Source organism: Dryobates pubescens, chromosome 16, assembly GCF_014839835.1.
Source record: "Dryobates pubescens isolate bDryPub1 chromosome 16, bDryPub1.pri, whole genome shotgun sequence".
Lineage (NCBI taxonomy): Eukaryota > Metazoa > Chordata > Aves > Piciformes > Picidae > Dryobates > Dryobates pubescens.
In genome coordinates this window covers 7,128,644-7,154,519 of record NC_071627.1, presented here as the reverse complement: position 1 = coordinate 7,154,519, position 25,876 = coordinate 7,128,644, and the positions used below count along the sequence as shown (strand labels likewise).

General features: G+C 54.0%; 1 protein-coding gene across 1 annotated transcript; it reads left to right on the top strand.

The window, feature by feature from the left end:
- The first annotated feature begins 18,405 nt into the window (after positions 1–18,405).
- LOC128897974 (interleukin-4-like) lies at positions 18,406–21,627 on the top strand. Its single transcript, XM_054168654.1, has 4 exons — positions 18,406–18,537; positions 18,706–18,753; positions 20,594–20,725; positions 21,523–21,627. Exons 1-4 carry the CDS (start codon positions 18,406–18,408, stop codon positions 21,625–21,627), a joined length of 417 nt encoding a protein of 138 aa, XP_054024629.1.
- The last annotated feature ends 4,249 nt before the right edge of the window (positions 21,628–25,876 follow it).

The window sequence follows — 25,876 nt, the reverse complement described above, 5'->3', positions numbered from 1 at the left end:
TACAGCTCCCTGAGAGGAGGTTGGAGTGAGGCTGGTGTTGGCCTCTTCTTCCCAAGTAACTAGCAATAAGACAAGAGGAAATGGCCTCAAGTTGCAGCAGGGGAGAGTTAGGTTGGATATTAGTAACACATTCTTCACTGCAGGAGTGGTCAGGGATTGGAACAGGCTGCCCAGGGAGCTGGTGGAGTCCCCATCCCTGGAGGTGTTCAGGAAATGAGTGGCATAGCACTTGGGGATGTGGCTTAGTGGCCTTGGTGGTGTTGTGTAGAAGGTTGAACTTGATGATCCCAGAGGCCTTTTCCAGCCTTACTGAGTCTATGATTCCCTGGTCCTACCTAATGAGCTCCCTCAGGCTCGTCCTCCTCTCCAGCCATGTCCCACAGGTGGAGGGTGGGCAGAGGAGCAGGATGCCAGGGGCAAGGGTTGTCATCCCTACAGGATGCAGAATACAGAATGAACCAGGTTGGAAAAGACCTTCAAGATCATCAAGTCCAACCTACACAAAGCTCAGCACCAGTCCTGGTACAGAACCAAGCAGAGACATTGCAAGGCAAGCTGAGCAGAGATTTATTGCTGTCCCTCACTGGGCAGGTGATAAAGTGGTGGAGAACTGGCTTCTCTCTTGCCATTTTGGCTGGAGCTGAGGTGGGCTTCCAGCAGGGAAGCCTGCAAGTTATTTGTGCTGGGTGTTGCTTAGTCAGCTCCTGACCTTGTCACCATCCTGACAAATTCAGGTCATGAATTCTCCTGCTTACATGACTCTCCTCCCTCTCATCTCATTTATGGTACTGTATGCATAACTTAATGCAGTGAAATGCTTGCTGTGAGGATGATTAAGAGACTTGAACAACTCTCCTGAGAAGGAAGCCTGAGAGCCTTGGGGCTGTGTAGCCTGGAGAAGAGAAGGCTGAGAGGGGATCTGCTCAAGGTCTATCAATATCTGAGGGGTGGGGGGCAAGAAGAAGGGGCCAGGCTCGTTACAGTGGTGTCCTGTGATAGGACAAGGAACAACAGGTACAAGCTGGAGCCCAGGAGGGGAAACTTGTTTGGTGTGAGGGTGCTTGAGCCCTGGGGCAGGCTATGGATTCTCCTCCTCTGGAGGTGTTCAAGAAGCCTGTGACCATGGCACCTGGGGCCGTGGTTTAGTGGCCATGGTGGTGTTGCTCTGACACTTGGGCTCAACAATCCCAGAGGCCTTTTCCAACCCAAACGATTCTCTGATTCTGATAGTGGAGGTCCAGTTCCCTCCTTTTGCTTTTGCATGCCCTCAAAGTTGCAAATAAACCCCCAGGAAGAGGTGATGCTCTCCCAACAAACACCAACCCAACCAATCAATCGAGATGCTGGTCTCAAACACTTCATCTTTTCCCACCTCCCTGTATCTTTGTTAGCATTTAAATGTCACCCCAACTATCACTGCTGATCTATTTCACTATGAGAGTCTGTTTGCTGCCTCCCTGGCCAGGAGCCAGCCATTAATTTGCAAGATGATATCACCAGGAGATGTGATGCACTTTGCAAACTTCTTGTCTGGCTTCATCCTTCTCCAGGTAGTTTGACTTGTGGAGAAACGAACAACAAGAAGATTGGCTTGCTGGAGGTGAAGCTGAAGCTGCAGCTCACCTTGCCCTCCATCTACATGGCTTGGAGGGAGCAGGATGGTTCTGGTGTCAGCCCAGCACAGAGGCTGAAACCCTCCCAATTTGTAAACTCAGCCACTGATGCAAGAGATACAACATGTGCTGATGTGAGGCACTCTGCTGTGACCCACATTCGGGGCTCTCTTCATGGCAGAAAGTGTTTTGTTTCACTTCCCCACAGTAACAAGTGAGAGAAGGAGAGGAAACAGCCTCAGGTTCCACCAGGGGAGCTTCAGGCTGGACATGAGGAAAGAGATTTTTTTCTTCACTGAAGGGATTGCCAAGCATTGGAAGAAGCTGCCCAGGGAGGTGGTGGAAACATCATAGACTCATAGAATGGTTTGGGTTGAAAGGGACCTCCAAAGGTCATCCAGTCCAACCCCCTCTGCAGTCAACAGGGACTTCCTCCACTAGATCAGGTTGCTCAGAGCCCCCTTGAGCCACACCTTGAATATCTTCAGGGATGTGGCCCCAACCAGAGGATCACAGGATGTCAGGGGTTGGAAGGGACCCAAAGAGGTAAGAGTCCAACCCCCCTGCCAGAGCAGGACCATACAACCTAGCTCAGGTCACAGAGGAACACATCCAGTTGGGCCTTGGAAGTCTCCAGAGGAGGAGACTCCATAACCTCTCTGGGCAGCCTGTGCCAGTGCTTTGTGACCCTTAGGGTAAAGAAGTTCCCCCTTGTGTTGAGGTGGAACCTCCTGTGCTGCAGCCTGCATCCATTGCTCCTTGTTCCTATCACAGGGAGCAAGTGAGCAGAGCCTGTCCCCTCCCTCCTGACCCCCAGCCCTCAGGCATTTATAAACCTTTATTAAATCCCCTCTCAGTCTTCTCTTCTCCAGACTAACCAGCCCCAGGTCCCTCAGCCTCTCCTCACCAGGCAGTGCTCCAGTCCCCTAACCATCCTCATAGCCCTGGGCAACCTGATGCAGTGTTCCACTACCAGCCCCAGGTCCCTCAGCCTCTCCTCACCCGGCAGTGCTCCAGTCCCCTAACCATCCTCATAGCCCTGGGCAACCTGATGCAGTGTTCCACTACCCTCGTGGCGCAGAACTTGTTCCTAACATCCAATCTAAATCTGCTCTGCTCTCATTACCAACCATTGCCCTTTGTCCTGTCACTGCAACCTTTGTGAAGAGCCTCTCTCCATCCTCCTTGTAGCCTCCTTCAGGTACTGGAAGGTCATTATTAGGTCTTCTCAGAGTCTCCTCTTCTCCAGGCTGAAGGATTCACCTCAGGATGTGTTTAAAAGCTGTGCAGATGTGGTGCTTAGGGATATGGTTTAGTGGGGGACTTGGTAGAGCAGGGTGAATCTGGAAGGGCTTTCCCAGCCTCAGTGATTCTATGATTGTGAAAGTAAGGAGCAGCACACAGGAGCCAACAGCCTGCAGAGAATGCTGTGGCTTCTTGAGGCTTCAAAAAAGGCCAAGCTGGACCAGGACTGGAAACAAGAAGATGGCTGTCCAAGATCAGGCCCTCAAAACAAGAGCTGAAGTTGTTCAGAGTACCCCACCTGAAGCATCTGCTGGACCTAGTGACATGATCCTCAATGACATGATCCCATCCATCCCTCCACAGAACCACTAGGGTGACCTTGGCTGCTAAAGCAGAGGTGTGAAGGTGGCCTGGCCACCTCCATTTGCCCAGCCAGCCAGGAGGAGCCAGGCTGAGCATGCTGGGAGCTGTAGGAGGAGAAAAGGCACCCAGGAGAAGCTGATGTCCTCACTACCTGCAGTGTTGGGTCCTTTCCCCACCCTGAGCCACATGTAGCTGTGTGGGAAACTCCCAACTGCTGCTGTAACAGAGCAGAACTGAGGCAAAGGTTCTGTCTGCTTCACTGGAAAGGGACAAGTTCAGCCCATCCCAAGCTATGGACCACAGCTCTTCCCTTTCCTACAGAGCCAGGGAAGGGAAGGGGCAGTGCCAGAGGGAGCATTCCTCTAAACCTGACTTACTCAGAATCCCAGCATGGTGAGGTTGGAAGGGACCTCTGGAGATCATCCAGTCCAAGCCCCCTGCTAAAGCAGGGCACCCACAGCCCGGGATCACAACGGCCAGGAGGGGTTGGAAGCTCTCCACAGAAGGAGACTCCACAGCCTCTCTGGGCAGCCTGCTCCAGGGCTGCAGCACTCTCACACCAAAGAATTTTCTCCTCCTGTTCAGATGGAAGCTCCTGGGCTCCAGTTTGTGCCCTCTGCTCTTTGTCCTGTCTCTGGGCACTGAGCTGAGTCTGGAGCCATCCTCTGGCCTCCCAACCTTTAGATACTGATCAGCATTGATCAGATCCCCTCTCTTTTTGGGTCCTCTCAGGTCAATGATGTGGCTGTGACCGCATCCTCATGCCCAAGCCCCCATGTCAGCAGTGTTTCTCAGAACTGGGCTTCTCTCTCTGGCTGGCATTCCCCACCCACAGCAGCCCAGGCGATGCAGATCAGCTTTTCCCATCACCACCTTCACGGGTCCTTATCGATAGTTTGGGGAATGATCCTTATCTGCCTTGGGGGGGAGGTGACACACACTTTCCTCAGGGGTTTGCAGATGTGGGGTGTTCCCAACCCCTCCATGGCCTCGTGATGCCCCCCAGGACCACCACTCCAGGACATGGTGGGTGGGACCATGGACATGTTCCCTGGAATCATAGAGTCATAGAATTGTCAGGGCTGGAAGGGACCTCAAGGCTCAGCCAGTTCCACCACCCCCCGCCATGGCCAGGGACACCTCACACTACAGCAGGTTGCTCACAGCCACATCCAGCCTGGCTGCAAACACCTCCAGGGATGAGGCTGCCACCACCTCCCTGGGCAACCTGTGCCAGTCTCTCACCACCCTCATGGGGAAGAACTTCTTCCTAACATCTAATCTAAATCTCCCCTCCTCTAGCTTTGTTCCATTCCCTCCAGTCCTATCACTCCCTGACACCCTCAAAAGTCCCTCCCCAGCTTTCTTGTAGCCCCCTTCAGATACTGGAAGGCCACAAGAAATCCTTGAGACTGTGTCCTCTTGTTCTGGTGCTGGTTGCCTGGGAGAAGAGACCAACCCCCTCCTGGCTACATCCTCCCTTCAGGGAGTTGTGGAGAGCAAGAAGGTCTCCCCTGAGCCTCCTCTTCTGCAGGCTAAGCAACCCCAGCTCCCTCAGCCTCTCCTCACAGGGCTGTGCTCCAGACCCCTCCCCAGCCTTGTTGCCCTTCTTGTTGCCAATCCCAGGATCACAGAATCATGAAGGTTGGAAAAGACTTCAAAGATCTGGAGGTGTTCAAGGCCAGGCAGGATGAAGTCTTGAGCAACCTGGGCTGGTCAAAGGTGTCCCTGACAGTGGCAGGGGGATTAGATGATCTTTAAGTTCCTTTCCAACCCAACCCATTCCATCTCTCCAGAGAGAGTCATTACCCATTGGAATGTGCTGCCCAGGGAGGTGGTGGAGTCACCATCCTTGGAGGTGTTCAAGAAGAGATTGGATGTGGCACTTGGTGCCATGGTTTAGTAGTCATGAGGTCTGTGGTGACAGGTTGGATTTGATGGTCTTTGAGGTCTTTTCCAACTTTGGTGATTCTGTGATTCTGAGATGGTGTGGGATGGCATGGGATGGTGAGGGATGGCATGGGATGGAGTGGGATGGCATAGGATGGTGATGGGTGGCATAGGATGGTGAGGGATGGCATGGGATGGTGAGGGATGGCATGGGATGGAGTGGGATGGCATGGGATGGTGAGGGATGGCATGGGATGGAGTGGGATGGTGAGGGATGGCATGGGATGGAGTGGGATGGCATAGGATGGTGATGGGTGGCATAGGATGGTGAGGGATGGCATGGGATGGTGAGGGAGAGTTTGGAACAGTGTGGCATGGTGTGGAAATGTTAATGCCCACAGGCACAGCACCACTTCCAGCCAGGCCCTGCAGGAGACACCCTGGCAGGCTGGGATCTGAGCTCTAGAGCTGAGTAAGTCCTGGTTCAACCCCAACCACCCACACGTCGGAGAATGCCCTCAGCCACTTCTTCCTTTACATGCAAGAGCATTTTTTCTGTCTCCTTGCAGATGTTTAACATCTTGATAAAAGGCTTGAGGTTTTTTTTTCTTTCAGCTCAGACTGTGGCCCCTGAAGCTTGCTGCCACCATGGCCAGACACCTCAATAGCTTTGTGCCACACGGTTCAGCCCTTCCCCTCCGACAGCAGTCCTGGGGCGTCTCCCTCCCCAAAGCCCTGCCACCACCTCTGATGGCCAAGCTGTGGCACAGGGCACTGTGGCCCCAGAACCTCCCCAGGCCCCCCCACTGTGGTGAAGCAGGTGAGGTTCTCCACATCAACAAGCAACAGTGGTGCCCTGGAAAGCAGCAATGGGCACCAGGAGGATCCCAACTACACCCCAGGATGGTGGTGTCCCCAGGGCAGGTGATTGTGAGCTGGCTGCAGAGCCCTGCATGGGTGGCAGAGGTACTCAAGTGACAGAGCACAGCTGGCAAGGCTGCTGCATCCTACAACCTCAATCATGTGCTGGAGGAAGGGTTGGCATCCTGCAGGAGATACCAGCAGCTGCCCTGGCAGGCCTCCTGCCACACAGCACACAGATGAACCTGCTGCACAACTCCAGGAGAGATTTCTCTGTCCACAAGATCATTGCACATGTTGATGATGTTCCTCTTGGAGTCCCCATCCCTGGAGGTCTTCAAGAGGGGATTGGACGTGGCACTTGGTGCCATGGTTTAGTAGTCATGAGGTGTTGGGTGACAGGTTGGACTTGATGATCTTTGAGGTCTCTTCCAACCTTATTGATTCTATGATTCTATGCACACATTGATGATGTTCCCCATGCACACATTGATGATATTCCCCATGCACACACTGATGCACATGTTCATGATGTTCCCCATGCACATATTGATGGTGTTCCCCATGCACACACTGATGCACATGTTCATGATGTTCCCCATGCACACATTGATGCACATGTTCATGATGTTCCCCATGCACACATTGATGCACATGTTCATGATATTCCCCATGCACACATTGATGGTGTTCCCCATGCACACATTGATGCACATGTTCATGATGTTCCCCATGCACACACTGATGGTGTTCCCCATGCACACATTGATGCACATGTTCATGATATTCCCCATGCACATATTGATGCACATGTTCATGATATTCCCCATGCACACATTGATGCACATGTTCATGATATTCCCCATGCACACATTGATGCACATGTTCATGATGTTCCCCATGCACACATTGATGGTGTTCCCCATGCACACATTGATGCACATGTTCATGATGTTTCCCATGCACACATTGATGATATTCCCCATGCACACATTGATGCACATGTTCATGATGTTCCCCATGCACACATTGATGGTGTTCCCCATGCACACATTGATGCACATGTTCATGATATTCCCCATGCACACATTGATGCACATGTTCATGATGTTCCCCATGCACACATTGATGGTGTTCCCCATGCACATATTGATGCACATGTTCATGATATTCCCCATGCACACATTGATGCACATGTTCATGATATTCCCCATGCACACATTGATGGTGTTCCCCATGCACACATTGATGCACATGTTCATGATATTCCCCATGCACACATTGATGCACATGTTCATGATATTCCCCATGCACACATTGATGGTGTTCCCCATGCACACATTGATGCACATGTTCATGATATTCCCCATGCACACATTGATGCACATGTTCATGATGTTCCCCATGCACACATTGATGGTGTTCCCCATGCACACATTGATGCACATGTTCATGATATTCCCCATGCACACATTGATGCACATGTTCATGATATTCCCCATGCACACATTGATGGTGTTCCCCATGCACACATTGATGCACATGTTCATGATATTCCCCATGCACACATTGATGCACATGTTCATGATATTCCCCATGCACACATTGATGGTGTTCCCCATGCACACATTGATGCACATGTTCATGATGTTCCCCATGCACACATTGATGCACATGTTCATGATATTCCCCATGCACACATTGATGCACATGTTCATGATATTCCCCATGCACACATTGATGGTGTTCCCCATGCACACATTGATGCACATGTTCATGATATTCCCCATGCACACATTGATGCACATGTTCATGATGTTCCCCATGCACACATTGATGGTGTTCCCCATGCACACATTGATGCACATGTTCATGATATTCCCCATGCACACATTGATGCACATGTTCATGATATTCCCCATGCACACATTGATGGTGTTCCCCATGCACACATTGATGCACATGTTCATGATATTCCCCATGCACACATTGATGCACATGTTCATGATATTCCCCATGCACACATTGATGGTGTTCCCCATGCACACATTGATGCACATGTTCATGATGTTCCCCATGCACACATTGATGCACATGTTCATGATATTCCCCATGCACACATTGATGGTGTTCCCCATGCACACATTGATGCACATATTCATGATGTTTCCCATGCACACATTGATGGTGTTCCCCATGCACACATTGATGCACATGTTCATGATGTTCCCCATGCACACATTGATGGTGTTCCCCATGCACACATTGATGCACATATTCATGATGTTCCCCATGCACACATTGATGCACATGTTCATGATATTCCCCATGCACACATTGATGGTGTTCCCCATGCACACATTGATGCACATATTCATGATGTTTCCCATGCACACATTGATGGTGTTCCCCATGCACACATTGATGCACATGTTCATGATATTCCCCATGCACACATTGATGGTGTTCCCCATGCACACATTGATGGTGTTCCCCATGCACACATTGATGCACATGTTCATGATGTTCCCCATGCACACATTGATGCACATGTTCATGATATTCCCCATGCACACATTGATGGTGTTCCCCATGCACACACTGATGATATTCCTCATGCACACATTGATGCACATGTTCATGATGTTCCCCATGCACACATTGATGCACATGTTCATGATGTTTCCCATGCACACATTGATGATATTCCCCATGCACACATTGATGCACATGTTCATGATGTTCCCCATGCACACATTGATGGTGTTCCCCATGCACACATTGATGCACATGTTCATGATGTTCCCCATGCACACACTGATGCACATGTTCATGATATTCCCCATGCACACACTGATGCACATGTTCATGATGTTCCCCATGCACACATTGATGGTGTTCCCCATGCACACATTGATGCACATGTTCATGATGTTCCCCATGCACACATTGATGATATTCCCCATGCACACATTGATGCACATGTTCATGATGTTCCCCATGCACACATTGATGCACATGTTCATGATATTCCCCATGCACACATTGATGCACATGTTCATGATATTCCCCATGCACACATTGATGCACATATTCATGATATTCCCCATGCACACATTGATGGTGTTCCCCATGCACACATTGATGCACCTGTTCATGATGTTCCCCATGCACACATTGATGGTGTTCCCCATGCACAGGCTGATGGTGTTCCACCAGCAGCAGCACATTACAGACACACTCAGTAGTAAATAAATCCTGAAGCATCAAAGGGAACTGCTCAGCTCCCCATCCCAGTATCTCCATCAGCTATCAATGAGGAGATTAAAATCTGCATGGTAGCTGCAGAGCAGATAAGGCTGGTTGAGGGCACCCAGCCTCCTCCTCATTACATAATGTCCTTCTGTGGGGTGGCTGGCAGGCCCCCAACACCTCTGCTGCTCAGCACAGGAAGACTCCTCTCTATATTTGGCAGCAGTGGGGACACCGCTGCCTCTGCACCCTATAAAACGGCTCCGAGCCCAGGGATCAGCCAGACAGGCCCTGAGCAGCCAGCCCGGCACGCGGTGGGACATCGGCACCAGCATGGTCCCCTCCCTGAAGGCTGCTTTTGCTCTGCTCTCCCTGCTCCAGCTGGCCTCCTCCAGCCCGCTGGCAGCTCCTCCTCCCAAGCAGAAGCTGTTTGAGATCATTCGCCACATCCATCTCTACCTCTCCGGAGCACAGGTGAGTGCTGCTGCGCCTCTCGGGAGCACAGGTGGCAGGGGGTGGAAGGCACCTCTGGAGAGCTTCAGTCCAGCCCCCTGCTAGAGCAGGACCACAGAATCTGGCACAGCTCACACAGGGACACATCCAGATGGGTCTTGAAAGGCTCCAGAGAAGGAGACTCCACAACCTCTCTGTGCAGCCTGCTCCAGTGCTCTGTGAGCCTCTCAGGGAAGAAGTTCCTCCTCATGTCGAGGTGGAACCTCCTGTGCTGGAGTTTATATCCATTGCTCCTTTGCCTATCCCAGGGTGCAACTGAGCAGAGCCTGTCCCCTCCCTCTTGACCCCCAGCCCTTAGATATTGATAGACATTGATTAACTTCCCTACAAGAGTCACAGGCTGATAGGGGTTGGAAGGGACCTCCTGCCTTGTCTCTGCTTACACACCAGAGAAACATTCTTCATCATGGTGATGATAGTGATGATGCTCTTTGTGCACCCCAGCCCCATTCAGCCTGGGCTTCAGGTGCTCAGCACTCAGCTTGGTGGTACAAGAAGTTGCTGGGGTTGGGCAAGGTGAAGTTTTCCACCTGACATTGGGCACACCTGCTGGGAAATGGAACAACCTCCCCCAAACCTCCCTGTCCCACAGACAGAGCTGTGCTGGGGGGACTGGGACAGCTTGGTGGTGGGTACCTGGTGGTCCAACACTGTGCAAGCTGCTGGGGAGGTCACTGCTCCAGCCCATAGCACCCAACCCTTCTCTCCCAACCCTTCTCTCCCAACCCCTCTCTCCCAACCCTTCCCAAAGAACTGCTGACAAGTGCTGTGCAAATCTGGGTTCATCTTCCTAGGAGCTTGGTTTGCACCAGTTCACTGAAAGCTGGATCTTGGTGGTGGCAGCAGCTGGGGTGCTTCTGTGTCAGGTCCCATTCTGGCAGAGCGCAAAGCTGGTGGCTCCTTGGGGACAGTCTCTTAAAGATGGTCTTGTTAATGATGGCCTCCTAGTGATGGTGTCCTAATGGTGGTCTCCTAGTGGTGATCTCCCAATGGTGGTCTCCTAGTGGTGATCTCCTAATGGTCATCTCCCAGTGGTGGTCTCCTAGTGGTGATCTCCTAATGGTGGTCTCCTAGTGATAGTGTCCTAATGGTGGTCTCCTGGTGATGATCTCCTAATGGTGGTCTCCTAGAGGTGATCTCCCAGTGGTGGTCTCCTAGTGGTGATCTCCTAATGGTGGTCTCCTAGTGATAGTGTCCTAATGGTGGTCTCCTGGTGATGATCTCCTAATGGTGGTCTCCTAGAGGTGATCTCCCAGTGGTGGTCTCCTAGTGGTGATCTCCTAATGGTCGTCTCCTAGTGGTGGTCTCCCAATGGTGCTCTCCTAGTGATGATCTCCTAATGGTGGTCTCCTAGTGATAGTCTCCTAATGGTGGTCTCCTAGAGGTGATCTCCCAATGGTGCTCTCCTAGTGATGATCTCCTAATGGTCGTCTCCTAGTGGTGGTGTCCCAATGGTGGTCTCCTAGTGGTGAGATCTCCTAATGGTGCTCTCCTAGTGGTGATCTCCTACTGATCTCCTAGTGATGGCTCTCCTTTTGCTTTCCTCCCCAGATGCCCTGCAGTGACACCCGAGTGGCACAGGTGGTGTTCACGGATCAGAAGGTAAAACATGAGGGAGGGGTGGGTGGAAACCTCCTTTATGACAGACATAGACACAGGGTGTCCTCCTCACTGCCATGCAGCCCACGTAGCAGAGGTTGGCTGGTCGAGTGCCAGCTGATGAGGGTGGCACACAGCTCTATGCCAACCTCCTCTGCAGAGGACCAGCTCCAAGCAGTCCCTTGTGATTACAGCAATGGAATGGAAGTTGTTTGGAAAGTCAGTCTGGAGTAGGAGTAGGAGTTGCAGGGAAGGGATTGTCATCCAGTGCTCACTGCTGGTGGGGCCACACCTTTGGCTGCTGGATTCAGGTTTGGGCTCCTCACTCCAAGGACACCGAGATGCTGGAGCAGGGTGTGGAGAACAGGGCTGGTGAGGAGCAGCTGAGGAAACTGAGGTTGGTCAGCCTGGAGGAGAGGAGGCTGAGGGGAGACCTCATTGCTCTCGACAAGTCCCTGAAAGGAGGCTGGAGCCGGGTGGGGGTTGGGTCCTTCTCCCAAGGGACAAGTGACAGCAGGACAGGACAAGAGGAAATGGCCTCAAATTGCATCAGGGAGGATTTAGGTTGGCTATTAGAAGAAACTTCTTCATTGGAAGGGTTTTCAAAGCCTGGCACAGGCTGCCCAGGGAGGTGGTGGAATCCCCACCCCTGGCAGTGTTTCAAAGAGGCAGAGAGGTGGTGCTGAGGGCCATGGTTTAGCACCAGCCTTGGCAGAGCTAGAGAATGGTTGGACTGAGTGGTCTGCAAGGTCTTTTCCAACCAAAGCAACCCCAGGATTGTAGGAAATCTCCCACCAGTCCTGGGCACCTCAATGAGCAGCATCAAGTCCAAGCCCCTGTGTGGTTCTGATGTTTTCCCTCCTCACGCTGGCAGCTGTCGGAGCAGGTGCTGCTGTGCCAGGCTGTGAAGGCCCTCAGCAGAGTCTCCAGGTGCAAGAAGGACTACGAGCCCATCATCAGCAACCTGCAGAGCCTGCAGGGCAAGGAGGTAAGCAGGGCCTGCAGCCCCCACCCCACAGCTGTGCTCCCCATGCCAGCTTGGGGAATGCGGGCCCTGCTTGGGTGCCAGCTCCCCGGGGGCACCCACAGCAGGGCTCAGGGCACTGTTGTGTTGCAGGGGGGCGGAGGGTGAATGTCCCCTGGGCTGGTGGCCATGGGGGTCACACTACTGGGCACAGGGGCCACGCTCTTGTCCTGAGCACAGGACAGATTCCCACCCTCCTGCTCCCACATCCTGATGACTCTGAATTGCTTACTGCATTAGTTATGTGGAGATGGAGTCCACAGAAACAGAGCACTGGCTTGGCCTGCTAGCCACTACCCCAGCTCCTCAGTCCCAGGCTGGATGTGGCTCTGAGCAACCTGATCTAGTGTGAGGTGTCCCTGCCCATGGCAGGGGGGTTGGAACTGGATGATCCTTGAGGTTCCTTCCAACCCTAACAATTCCATGATTCTATGATTCCTGCTGCCAGCTCTGATGCCACAGAATCACAACGGACTGGTTTGGGTTGGAAGGGACCTTAGAGATCACCCAGTTCCACCCACACCAGGTTGCTCCAAGCTTCATCCAGCCTGGTCTTAACCGCTCCCAGGGATGTGATGCCCACAAATTCTGTTCCTCACCACCCTGGCAGGGAAGAACTTCTTGGTAATGTTTTTCTCCTCCTTCCCCAGACCTGCTCCCTGAGCCATGACAACGAGATCTACCTGCGCCACTTCTTGCCAGCCCTGGGGAACTTCACCCAGGGCCTGTTCAGGCGCCTGGGCGCGCCAGCGGCACACCGAGACGGGCACCGCTCCGCCGCCAGCCCCAGGCCCAGGCACCTCTCTGCTGGCAGCTCTTAAAATAGGTTGTGCTGAGTGTTTCTAGCTCCTCTCTGCATGCACTTCCTCAGCTCTGCCCCTGCCCTCCTAAACCCAATGCAAGTCCCAGCGGGCACCCGGGACCACTCAGGAAGTGTCCCCTTCCTGGCGGGTGCCTGGCAGCTCCCAGGCTTTCCATCCAAGTGTGTTAGACAAACCTCAGCTCAGCAGGAGAGGTCTTGTCTGGACAAGGCTGCCCTTAGAGCTCCCTCACAGCCCTGTGGCTCTTCCAGCCAGAGTAAGTCAGGACGTGACCCCTCGGGAGGGATGGAGGTGACCCCTTAAGAGGGATCTGACCACCCCAGGAGAGATGGATGTCACCTCCTGGGAGGAATTTGACCCCTTCAAGAGAGGGTCCCCATGGCAGGGATGTATGTGTCCCCTAGGGAGGGATCTGACCCCTGGGAGTGATGGATGTGACCCCTGGAGATGGCTGTGGCCCCTCAAGAGGGCTGCAAGCCCCTGGGAAGGCTCACGGGAGGATTTTCCTGGCTGGGAGGAGCACAGAGCATCACACTTGGATGGGGTGGCCAAGGAGGTTGAGCTTGCAACTCCTCCACCTACTAAAAACCAAACCCAGATTATCTGCTTCCTGTTCCTCTTAGTGAAGGGAGGCTTCTTCATAATCATTTTCTCTTCCTAAAGAGATCAAGATCTGGGCTGAAACGATGCATTTCACACTTTGAAGTTCCTCCAGCAGCTCAGGGGGGGACAACTTCTCGGTGGGAGCAGAGCTGGGGAAGTGCAGCAACCGAGGGCAAAGAGGCAGAGGGGAAGAAGGGAAGGAGCAGAGGAAGAGGGAGGAGAAGAGGAAAGGAGCTGCCTCTCCAGCAGCCAGCCCTGTCAGTGCACCCTCAGTGTGCCTTTTTATGTGCTTTTCATGTGTCTTTGCTCGGTGGGCTTTTAAGTTATTGACGGCGACGAGCAGGAGAGTCTGCAGGCTACCTTTGGCTCTCCTGGGTGCCCCCTGGCACCACAATTTCCAGAGTTTATTTATTATTATATTTTATTTAAATAACTTATTTTTATACCTAAAGATCCAAGAACCAGAAAAAAAAAAACAACAACCACCCAAACAAAGAAACCAAACCAACCCAAACCCTGGGCTGTCCAAAGCTTTTCTTCATTTGGGACCCAAACCAAAGAGGAAAGAGCCAGAATTTGGGTGGTTTACAGCTGGGGAAGAGCAGTTCTGTGGCTCACAGCCCTGGGTAAAGTGCTGCTACCTCAGCTTTAGGGACCTCTTTACTGCCTTACTCTCACCTCTCCACCTGATGATGCATAATTTATTGTTCTTTCCTTCTGTTGAAACACATTTGTGTTCTGACAGAGTTAATGTATTCCAGTCAGCACCCATCTCCATGTCCTGGCTTGGTTTGATTGGTCCATTTTGGTCTTTGCACTGGTTGGTACAAGAAGTGTTTCAGGGCAATAAACTCCCGAGGAACGAGCTCTTGGTAGCCACGGTTTGTGCTGTTGATTTCCCTCCCCTGGCCTTCAGCACTCCAGGAAGGTCAGCAGGAGGTGCTGTCTCCTTGGCCAGCTGGCACGGGGGCAATGGGGTGGGGAAGGTTGGGATTTGGGGGGCAGAATTCACCACATCTCCCCAGCTTGCCACAGAGGGAGTCTGCAAGGCAGCAAAAGGCACCACTGGACCTCCCGAGAGGGGAAAAAAGCTGCGCCAGGGAAAGTTTAGGCTGGAGGTGGGGAGAAAGTTCTTGCCTGAGAGAGTTGTTGGCCATTGGAATGTGCTGCCCAGGGAGGTGGTGGAGTCACCATCCCTGGAGGGGTTCAAGAGGGGACTGGATGTGGCACTTGGTGCCATGGTTTAGTCATGAGGTCTGGGTGCCAGGTTGGACTGGATGGTCTTTGAGGTCTCTTCCAACCTTGGTGATTCTGTGAAAACAGGAGGTGAAGGGAAGGGCTGGAGGAGAGGGATGAGAGGACCCTGTTTGGGAGAAGGATCTTGCCATAGAATCATTGAATAGTTTCCATTGGACAAGGCCTTCAATACCATCCAGTCCAACCATCAACCCAGCACCACCAAGGCCACTAAACCATGGCCCCAGGTGCCATCATGCATGGGGCTGTGATGAAGGGAGTGGGTGCAGACCCTGGCCTGGGGGGGTCAGTGCTAGCAGGTGGCCAGGTGGTGCTCAGCTGAGAGGAATCATAGAATCACCAAGGTTGGAAAAGACCTCACAGATCATCAAGTCCAACCTGTCACCCAAGACCTCATGACTACTAGACCATGGCACCAAATGCCATGTCCAATCCCCTCTTGAACACGTAGGAGAGGGATGGGATGCTGGAGAAGAGGTGCAGAATCCTATTTTCCTAGTGGCAGCACTCATGGGGCTGGCTCACAGGACAAGTCCCTGCTTGGCAGGCACAGGGGGAGGGAATAAATAGCCAAAAGTGGCTGTTGGAGATCATTGTTACTGCAGGAAATGGCTCTAAACTGCTGTGGTGGGGCATCACCTGCAGCCTTTGGCTTTGCTCTGGAGGAACCCCATCATCAACAGCAGCACCAGACCTGGCTGGCAACAGAAAGGGATGAAAACAGCAGCACACCTCTGCCAGTGCCAGCTGGACTTTCCCTTGGGCAGCATGGGATGCTCCAGCAAGCCCTCGTGGTCCTTCCTCCGTGGCTGTCCTGGAATCTCTCCAATTTGGGCCATGGAAAAGGGTTAAAAAGCAGAGCTGGTGGCCCTGGGACTTGGTGGCTGCAGGGACACAGATGCTGGGAGCCCAGGCCAGGATGCTTCTGTGATGAGGAGGAGAATGGCAGTGGAGGAAAACTGAGGACATGTTTCTGAATCAAGCACCTTCCTCCAGAAGGGGAAGCTGCAGCAGGTTCATCCCTGAGCAATGGCTGGGACAGAGGTGCTGCTGAGGCTCTAGAAATGATCCTCACCCCCCAAACATGCTGTGCCAGGCCCAGAGCCAGCCCTCCAGCTTGACTGATGGGGCCATGGCTGCCTTCAGCTGGCCTCAGGAGAGGATGTGGGAATCTTCTCCTTCACTGATGACTTTCCCATCACAGAGTGATGCAGGTTTCCATGATTCAGCCTGAGCAGCTCAAAGGTTACATTTTTCTGTTCATTTAGCATTTTCTGTTCATTTACTCCAGTTTCAGAGATTTCCACTCTGATCACCAGGGAAAACACTGTGTCTGCAGGACAGGACCCCCCCACCTCCATCCCCTTCTCCTTGGATTCAGGGCAGAGGAGGCCACAGCAATGCTGGCAGGGCTGGAAGCCCTCTGCTGTGAGGCCAGGCTGAGAGAGTTGGGCTTGTTCAGCCTGGAGAGGAGAAGACTCCAGGGAGACCTTCTGGTGGCCTTGCAGTGCCTCAAGGAGCTGGTCAGAAAGCTGGAGACAGACTTTTGAGCAGGGCCTGGTGTAACAGGACAAGGGGTGATGGTTTGAACTGAAAAAGGGAGATTCAGAGTGGAGAGAAGAAAGAAAGCTTTTTACAGTGAGGAGAGGGATTTAGCCTGAGATTAGGAAGAAATGCTCCACTATGAGGGTGCCAAGACCCTGACCCAGGTTGCCCAGAGAGGTGGGAGATGCCCCATCCCTGGAACCACTCCAGGTCAGTCTGGAGCTCTGAGCAACCTGGTCTAGCTGCAGATGTTGGACTAGATGACCTTTAGGGGTCCCTTGCAAGCCAACCATTCGGTGATTCTCTGCTCACCGCCGGGCAGGGAGCTCCCCACCACCCCCGGGCGCAGAGCAGTGAGGTGTCTGGGGGCATCCCGGCTGCCGCCGGAGCAGGGGCACTTATCTGCTCTCCATCAGCAGGCAGGCAGCAGACAACCCCCTGGGGAAGCTCTGTCTGAGTCAGTGGCACCAACTTCATCTGGGGCATTTTGTTAGGAGGCAAACCCAAGGGCCTTTGTTTGGCTGCTCCTGGAGCCCTCTCAAGCTCTTATCGAGCATCTGCTGGCGAGTTGCTGTTTGAGTGAGGAAAATCCCTCTTAGTTATTACAAAACTCCACAGCTTCCCTGCTTAGCAGCTTGCTCAGCACCATTTCCTGCAGCAGGGCTGCTTGGGGGTGCCAGCCCCTGAACCTCACTCAGCCTTTACCCCAAGCCAGGTAGGATGGGATGGGGCAGCCTGCAGCTGGCCAAGCAGAGGAGCAAAGCTCCATGTCCCCAGCACCAGCACTCCCAGCATCAACATCAGAGAGTCATGGAATGGGTTGGGTTGGAAGGGACCTTGGTGATCATCCAGTTCCAACCCCCTGCCATGGGCAGGGACACCTCCCACCAGCCCAGGTTGCTCAAGGCCTCATCTAACCTGGCCTTGAACACCTCCAGGGAGGGGGCATCCACAGCCTCCCTGGGCAACCTGCTCCTGTGTCTCCCCACCCTCACTGGCAAGAGTTTCTTCCTAATCCGAATCTGCCCTCTTCCAGCTCACAGCCATTGCTCCTCATCCTAGCACTACAGGCCCTTACCAAAAGTCCCTCCCCAGCTTCCTTGCAGGGGACCACCAGCTCCTCCTCCCTCACCCACAGCCCTGCAGGCTGCTGCAGGCTGGGCCACACTGCTTTGGGAGCGCTGTTTGGCCAGGAAGCTCCACAGCTCTCCCAGTGGGTCCCAGGCAGGGCTCCACCACGCTTTCTGCTCCTCCCCAGGCACAGGTTAAGCCAAGCCCAAGGCAGCAGCCGGTATGCAGATGCAGGATGCTTTGCATGATTTGGAGATATTCAAATGACCAAACCCGAGCTGGAGGAGCTGGAGGGGGACGGAGGAAGAAGAGCAAAGCTCCAGGACTTGAGCAGGCTCGGGACTGTGGTCTTCCCAGTTGGGGCACTTGCACCTGAAGGTGTTGGGAAAGGCCTTGGGATGGGGGGGAGGCAGGGTGGCCAGGGCAGGCAGGTCCCCCTGGCCTGCCGTGAGCTGACTCCTACCACCGCCAGCTCACGGTGGAAACTTCCTACGTTGCAAGATCAGAAGAACATCTTGACTGCTGCAAGAAAGCCCTCTTGTCCATAGGAGTGACTCTGGAAAGTGCAGCTAAGGGAAAAACAAAAGGCTTGGGGGTTTGGTTTTGTTTTGGGGTTTTTTTTCCAACAGGTTCAGCGCTTTTGAGAGCCATAAATGGAGAGGTTTCTCCCAGGAAAGCACACAGCAGGTAGAGAGCACCCCCAAATCCAGGCACTGCCAGCTGAGGGGAGGCTTCACCCAGGCAGGCCATGAGCATCCTGCTGCTGCTCACCACCCTGCTGCTCTCAGCCTGCCAGGGCCGCTCAGCTACCCGGCTGCCACCCACTGCCAACTTCCTGATGGAGAACATCAGCCTGCTGAGCCAGCTCCTCCAGACACAGGTAGGCTCAGCCTGCACCCACTGCTGGCCTCGGGGGTGCTGAGGCCGAGGAAGGTGCTGAGGGCAGCCAGGCAAAGGGCCGGGCATGTGCCTGCCTCCTGTGGCAGCAGGGATGGGTGCTGCTGGCTTCCCCTGCCTGATGCCTGCTGTCCTGCGTGTCTCCCTGAAGGGTTCCTGTGACGAGATGAGCGTGACAGACGTCTTTGCAGGTGCTGAGGTAAGAGAAAGTTCATCTCTCCTTGGGCATGCAGGCATGGGGGCATGGGCAGAGGCTGCCAGGGGCTGGAGGAGAGCACAAGGCAGCCATGGAGTCCTGCCCATCTTGGTGTGGCACTGCATGGCAGCAGGGAGCCCATCATGAGCCCCAGGCAGTGATGCTAGGCTGGTCCTCACTGCACCCAGTGCCCAGCATGGGTGGCACAGGAGCAAGGAGCCCATCATGAGCCCCAAGCAGTGATGCCTGGCCACCTGACTGGTCCTCCCTGCTACCAGTGCCCAGGACAGGTGTTCCAGGTGATGGAAGCCCGTCTTGAGCCCCAAGCAGTGATGCTGGGCTGCCAGGCTGGTCCTCCTGCTGCTTATGCCCAGCACTGGTGCCCTCACCTTCCCACACCCATCTCCAGCTCCAGCCAAAGCAGGGTCAGAGGCCAGGGGGAAGGCTGGAGGAGTGGGCAGATGGTGCTGGGGCAGCACTGATTGCTTTCAGGCTTTCCAGAAGGTAAGAGAGGAGAACCTTCTCCCTTGGCCTTGGAGCAGTGTCACCATCTCACCCACACCCCCAGGTGCCCATTGCAAGGCATCTCACACCTGGGTTGGACACTGTCCCTCTCTCCCTCTGGTGGGAGGCTCCTCAGAACATCTGATAGCAGATGATGAAGCCAAGCTCTGCTCTGAAGCTGCTGCCTGAGCCAGCTCCCCCATCCCCCAGGTTTGGCACAACCCCCACACCCTCACCAATGCCCTTGCAGATGCCCTTCATTTGCCTGCAGCTGAGGGGCACAGCAGTCTCCTGTGAGGGGCTGGGGCTCAGCACCCCTGGGTGGGGGTCATGGCTGTGCTGACAGGGATGGGCTGGTGGCACTTGGGTGACAGCTGAGGAGATGCAAGCGGCTGGAGCTCACAGGGACCTGCCTGAAGATACTGCACTGAGGTGGCAGCAGCTGGAATGTCTTGTTCCCACCAGCACTTCTTGGCTCCTCACCTTCCAGCTGTCTCTGCTGCTGCCTTTAGCTACTCAAAGCACCTGATGGAGGCAACCACTTCCCGAGGGCTTTTGTTATTCCCACCCAAACCAGCTTCATTCCCAAGGCACCCTGCAAGGAGCAGCTCCCTGGCACAGGTCCCACATCCACACCTGCAACAGGAGCTGTAAGCATGTGGGGCCAGGCTCCTCTCAGTGGTGCCCAGCCACAGCACAAGGGGCAATGGGCACAAACTGCAAGCCAGGAGGCTCCACCTGAACAGGAGCAGAAACTTGTTTGGTGTGAGGGTGCTGGAGGCCTGGAGCAGGCTGCCCAGAGAGGCTGTGGAGTCTCCTTCTCTGGAGAGCTTCCAAACCCAGCTGAACATTGTGACCCTGGGTGAGCTGCTGTGGGTGCCCTGCTTTAGCAGGAGGGGTTGGACTGGCTGATCTCCAGAGGTCCCTTCCAACCCCCACCACGCTGGGATTCTGTGGCTGCTCATCACTGTGCCAAGTTCTGCTGCAGCTTCTCACTGGCAGCTCCCTGCTCACCAGTGATGGGAACAGACCCAAGGCGCACACAGGCACTGGAAAGCTTTGACACAGAGTCACAGGATGGTTTGGATTGGAAGGGACCTTGATGATCATCCAGCTCCAACCCCCCAGCCATGGGCAGGGACACCTCCCACCAGCCCAGGCTGCTCAAGGCCTTATCCAGCCTGGCCCTGAACACCTCCAGGGAGGGAACATCTCAAGGTGCATTTCAGAGCTGCCCTTGGGGGCAGAAATGCCCAATGTGTGCTGGTGGAACCTGCTGCTGCTGAAGCCATTACTGTGGAAGAGGGTTTCCAAAAGGGGCCCCTGCATCTTTTTCCAGACAGGTGATGATGTGGAGGTGCTGTGCAAAGCTGCTGCTGTGCTAGGGGAGAGCCACAGCTGCCACAGCTACCTGGAGGGCATCTACTCCAACTTGCTCACACTGGTCCAAAGGAAGAACACAGGCCACAAGGTAAGGCAAGGCTCTTCCCCCACCAGGGAGCCCTCAGCAGCCCTCAAGCTGGGACATGGCTTTGCACCAGACTTGGTTTAGCACCAGACTTTTCCAGTGAAACACTGGAACAGGTTGCCCAGAGATGTGCTTGGGGCCTGCAGGAAGGCTGGGGAGGGACTGTTTGGAAGAGCCTGTGGGGACAGGAGGAAGGGCAATGGTTTGAGTCTGGAGCTGGGGAGATTTAGGTTGGACAAGGTCTTCAGAGTGAGAGTAGTGAAATACTGGAACAGGTGTCCCAGGGATGTGGCTCAGGCCCCATCCCTGGAGACATTCAAGACCAGGCTTGGTGTGGTCCTGAGCAGCCTGATTGAGTTGCAGATGTCCCTGCAGACAGGAGGGAGGTTGGGCAAGATGACCTCTGAGGGTCCCTTCCAACCCAATGAATTCTGTGACTTGGTGCAATTGTTGGACTTGATGATCTTGAAGGTCTTTTCCAACCAAAATGATTCTGTGATTCTAAAGCCTTTGCAGCCTTCAACTTCTCCCTTGGTCCCCATTCTTGCTTCCACCTCATCCTTTCCTTACAGAAAGAGTGCTCAGGCTTTGGAAGAGGATGTCCAGGGAGGTGGTAGAGTGCCCATCCCTGGAGGTGCTCAAGGAATGTGTGGCCACAGCAGGGCCTGGGAAGCCTTTTCCCACTGAAGCCATTCTAGGACTCTAGCCTCTCCCCCCCAGCCAGTGACAGCCAGGAGCAGGCTGCAGCCCCAGGCACCTCCTCAGGGAAGCATGCCAAGGGGCTTTTCTCCCTCTTGCAGGCAGCCTGTCCCGTGGCAGGAGCCACCACTACTTCCCTGAAGGAGTTCCTGAGGGCTCTACACAGAGTCCACCAACGCCTAATGAAAACCAGGAGCTGGGAGTGAAAACCAACTTTGGTTTCTGGGGTTGGAACTCTAATGATGTAGGGTTTTTTGCTGTATTTTTTTTTCAGAGCTTATTTATAATGGTTTGTTAATAAATGTATTTTTGGACTAAATGTGGTGGAAGGTGCCTGAGATGTTCCTCAGCCAGAAGGAACTGGCGAGAAGCAGGTTTGAGAGCTTGAGGGTGCCAACAGCAACAAGGGGCAGCACAGCACCTCTGAAGGAGCCTTGGGATGCTTGCTTGAGGAGGTCTCTGGGGCTGCAGCCTGCTCTTGGCTGCTAATGGTGGGGTGGGAGAGCATAGAAGCAGAGACTTGCTTGAGTTGGAGGAGATAACCACCACCCAGCTCTGCTGCAGGCTGGAGTCATGGGCTCTCGAGCAGCACAAGACCAAAGTACTGCAGGTGTTTAGGTGTCTACTATCCTGCAGCTTACTTTGGCACAGCGTTGGAGGGGGCTGTGGAAAGCCCCAGGGCTCTGCAAGGTTTGGTTCCTGCATCAGCTGAGTCACAGGACTCAAGGGAGCTGCAAGGATAGGCCACAAAAACCTGGTCCCTACTGCCTGGGCAGGCTGAGATGTCCACCAGAGGAAGAAATTCACCGGGAGCAGTAGAGCTCCTGCAGCAGAGGCAACAAAACTGAGCCAAGGGCAAGGTCCTGCACATGGGTTGGGCAACCCCTGGTATCAACACAGGCTGGTGGGCAGCCCTGAGGAGAACAACCTGGGGGTGCAAAGCTGGACATGAGCTGGCACCGAGCACTGCCAGCCCAGCCCCAGCCTGGCCTGGGCTGATCCCCAGCAGTGTGGGCAGCAGGGGCAGGGAGGGGATTCTGCCCCTGTGCTGAGACCCCCCCCTGCAGTGCTGGGGCAGCTCTGGAGGCAGCACAGCACAGACAGAGACCTGGTGGAGTGGGGCCAGAGAATGGCACAAAGATGGAGGCTGAGGGGAGAGCTTCTGGCTCTCTACAAATCCCTGAAAGCAGGCTGAAGCCAAGTGGGGGCTGGTGTCCTCTCCCAAGGAAGAAGTCACAGGACAGGAGGAAACAGCCTCAAGTTGCCCCAGGGCATGGACATGAGGAACAATTTCTTCCCCCAAAGGGTTATGAGAGCCCAGTGAGAGAGTCCCCATCCCAGGAGGGGTTTCAAAGCTGTGGAGATGTGGTGCTAAGGGCCATGGTGTGGTGGTGATTGGGTAGTGCTGGGTCAGTGGTTGGACTTGATCTGAAAGATCTGCTCCAGCCTAAACAATTCTATGTGCCTTGTCAGCTCCTTGAGGTCCAACTTTGCACCTTCAACCAACCTCATCCAGGGTCTCACAAAGCAGCCTCTTGTGCTGCCTCATCTACCTCTTGTACAGGAGCTTGCTGTGCACTGCCCTGGAGCATGGCAGGGGTGGTCCCCATGCAGCCTCCATTCCCTTTCTCCAGCCCCTGCTCTCACACAGACTGGCAGAGCTGCCCTTCCTGCCCAACATTCTGACTCAGCCAGGTCAGAGAGCTGCTGTGTGCACCAAGGGAGTTGAAAGCCATGCACAGAGGTGGAACTAGGAATCAAGAATTTTATTGGCTGGGATGAACATGCTCCAGGGCCCCAGGACTGCTACACACAGTGTCCAGAAGAAAGTTTAATCATGACACAGAGCACAACCAGAAACAAAACAGTCAGAAACCCCAATAAATAAGATGAATGTTACAGATGAGCAATTCCTCCTCTCTCCAGGAGCTTGGCTAAGCAGAGCTGTTGAGAAGGTGACAGCTTGGAGATGTGCAGTGCAGTCAGAGAAAGGCACTAAGGACCATTTCCCCATCCTCTTCAAGAAAGGCTCAGGAACAAGTTAAAGGATGAAGTAATTCATGTACACAACATCAAACAACTGACACCAGCCAGAACCTCAATGTTAAGGTTGATGTCCTGCAATGAGGAGAACCTTCTGGTGGTGAGACATGAAGATGAGCACACAAGATCTGTGTTACTGGGACAGGAACTGGGAGAGATCCTACAGAGCACGGGACAGGAAGGGCTGTAGTAAGCTCTTACGCCCCACACAACCAAGCCCCTTCCTCCATGAGACACATTATGGACCTGTTAGACAGTCACAGACTGCCCAGAGGGTCCAGAAGGTCAGCCCCTCACCAGACTCCCCATTTTGAAAAGGAAGTTGCAGAATTTCCACAAAAGGGCAAGCCAGGGTGAGAGATCTTCACAGGCAAGAGCAGGCTCATTTGAAGCCACAGAACTGTCAGGGTTGGAAGGGACCTCAAGGCTCAGCCAGTTCCAAGCCCCCTGCCATGGGCAGGGACACCTCACACTGCAGCAGGTTGCTCACAGCCACATCCAGCCTGGCCTTAAAAACTTTCAGGCATGGGGCTGCCACCACCTCCCTGGGCAACCTGTGCCAGGCTCTCACCACCCTCTTGGGGAACAACTTCTTCCTCACATCCAATCTGAATCTACCCATTTCTAGTTTTGTTCCATTCCCCCCAGTCCTATCACTCTCTGGCACCCTACAAAGTCCCTCCCCAGCTTTCTTGGAGCCCCCCTGCAGATCCTGCAAGGCCACAAGAAGGTCTCCTGGGAGCCTTCTCCTCTCCAGCCTGCACAACCCCAACTCTCTCAGGCTGTCTCCAGAGCAGAGCAGCTCCAGCCCTTTGCTCATCCTCGTGGCCCTTCCCTGGACACCTTCCAGCACCTCCAGATCCTTCCTGGACCAGGGGCTCCAGAACTGGACACAGAGCTGCAGCTGTGGTCTCAGCAGAGTGGAGCAGAGGGGCAGAATCCCCTCCCTCCCCTGCTGGCCACACTTCTCTTGCTGCAGCCCAGGCTCTGCTTGGCTCTCTGGGCTGCAAGGGCTGACTGCTGGCTCCTGTTGAGCTTCTCATCCCCCAGCACCCCCAAGGCCTTCTCTGCTCTCAAGCCAGTCCCTGCCCAGCCTATATCAGTGCCTGGGATTGCCCCAACCCAGCTGCAGGACCTTGAATTTGGTCTTGTTGAACCTCATGAGGTTTGCTTGAGCCCAGGTCCCTCTGGATGGATCCCTTCCCTCCAGCTATCAGCTGCACCACACAGCTTGGCGCTGAGGGTGCCTCAGTGCCACTGCCCATGTCACCAACAAAGATGTTAAACAGGACTGGTCCTTGTGCTGATCCCTGAGGGACTCCTCTTGTCCCTGGCCTCCACTTGGCCATGGACCCATAGACAGCCACTCTTTGGGTGTGGCCATCAAACCAATTCTTTACCCACTGAATGGTCCATCCATGAAACCCATCCTGCACCAGTTTGGAGACCAGGATGTTGTGCAGGACAGTGTTGAAGGCTCTGCTCAAGTCCTCTAGAAGAGCAGAGGATTTGTTCCCCAAGCCCCTGTAACAGGAGACTACAACCAATCCAGGCTTCTCCAACCAGTTACAAAGGTGCACAAGCAGCAGCTTGGCTTCTCTGGCCAAAGGTCACTCAGATATGCAGAGGACTCTTGTTTGCAGCAGCAGCAGCACTGTGAGGTTATTAAATCCTACAGCATGTGCCTCTAGAGTTAACTTCTCCATCCCTTGAAGTGCAGGGTCAGGCCCAGGGGTGTCACTGAGTCACTGATGTGTGCCAGGTCAAAAACCAAACCCAACCAACCATGTCCAGTTGGCTTTGTGAAAGCACAGTCCAAGAGGAACTCCCTTAAAGCTAACATTCAGCAAATCCCAGCAGTACACAACAGAGGAACACAGCAGTTTCCCCTGGCCTGACAGGGCAGGCCAGAGCCATGGACCTATCTGCTGGGATTCACAACTGACCTAAAGTCTGGGACAGAGCAGCACTGAAGCCATTTTGAGTGTCTGGTTTGATGAGAAGGATGGAAGATGAGCTAGGATCCTAGAATGGTTTGGGCTGGAAGGGACCTTAGACATCATCTGATTCCAACTCCCTGCCATGGGCAGGGACATCTCCCACCAGCCCAGGTTGTTGAAAGCTCCATCCAACCTGGCCTTGATCACCTCCAGCCTTGGAGCCTCCACAACATCTCTGGGTAACCTGTTCCAGTGCCTCAGCACCCTCGTGGGGAAGAGTTCCCTCCAAATGTCTCAGCCCAGTCCAGCTTCTTCCAGTTTGAAGCCATCACCCCTTGCCCTGCCACTCTACACCTTTGGAATGAGTCCCTCTCCTGTAGCCACCCTCAAATAGCTGCTCTAAGATCTTTCCTGGAGCCTTCTTTTCTCCTGGCTGAACAATCCCAGCTCTCTCAGCCTGGCCTCACAGCAG

Bases quoted from the DNA above. Each gene is read 5' to 3' on its own strand.
- LOC128897974 (XM_054168654.1), top strand. From the start codon at position 18,406: ATGAGCATCCTGCTGCTGCTCACCACCCTGCTGCTCTCAGCCTGCCAG. The intron at 18,538-18,705 runs GTAGGCTCAGCC...GTCTCCCTGAAG, and splicing joins GCCAGCTCCTCCAGACACAG to GGTTCCTGTGACGAGATGAG. The intron at 18,754-20,593 runs GTAAGAGAAAGT...ATCTTTTTCCAG, and splicing joins ACGTCTTTGCAGGTGCTGAG to ACAGGTGATGATGTGGAGGT.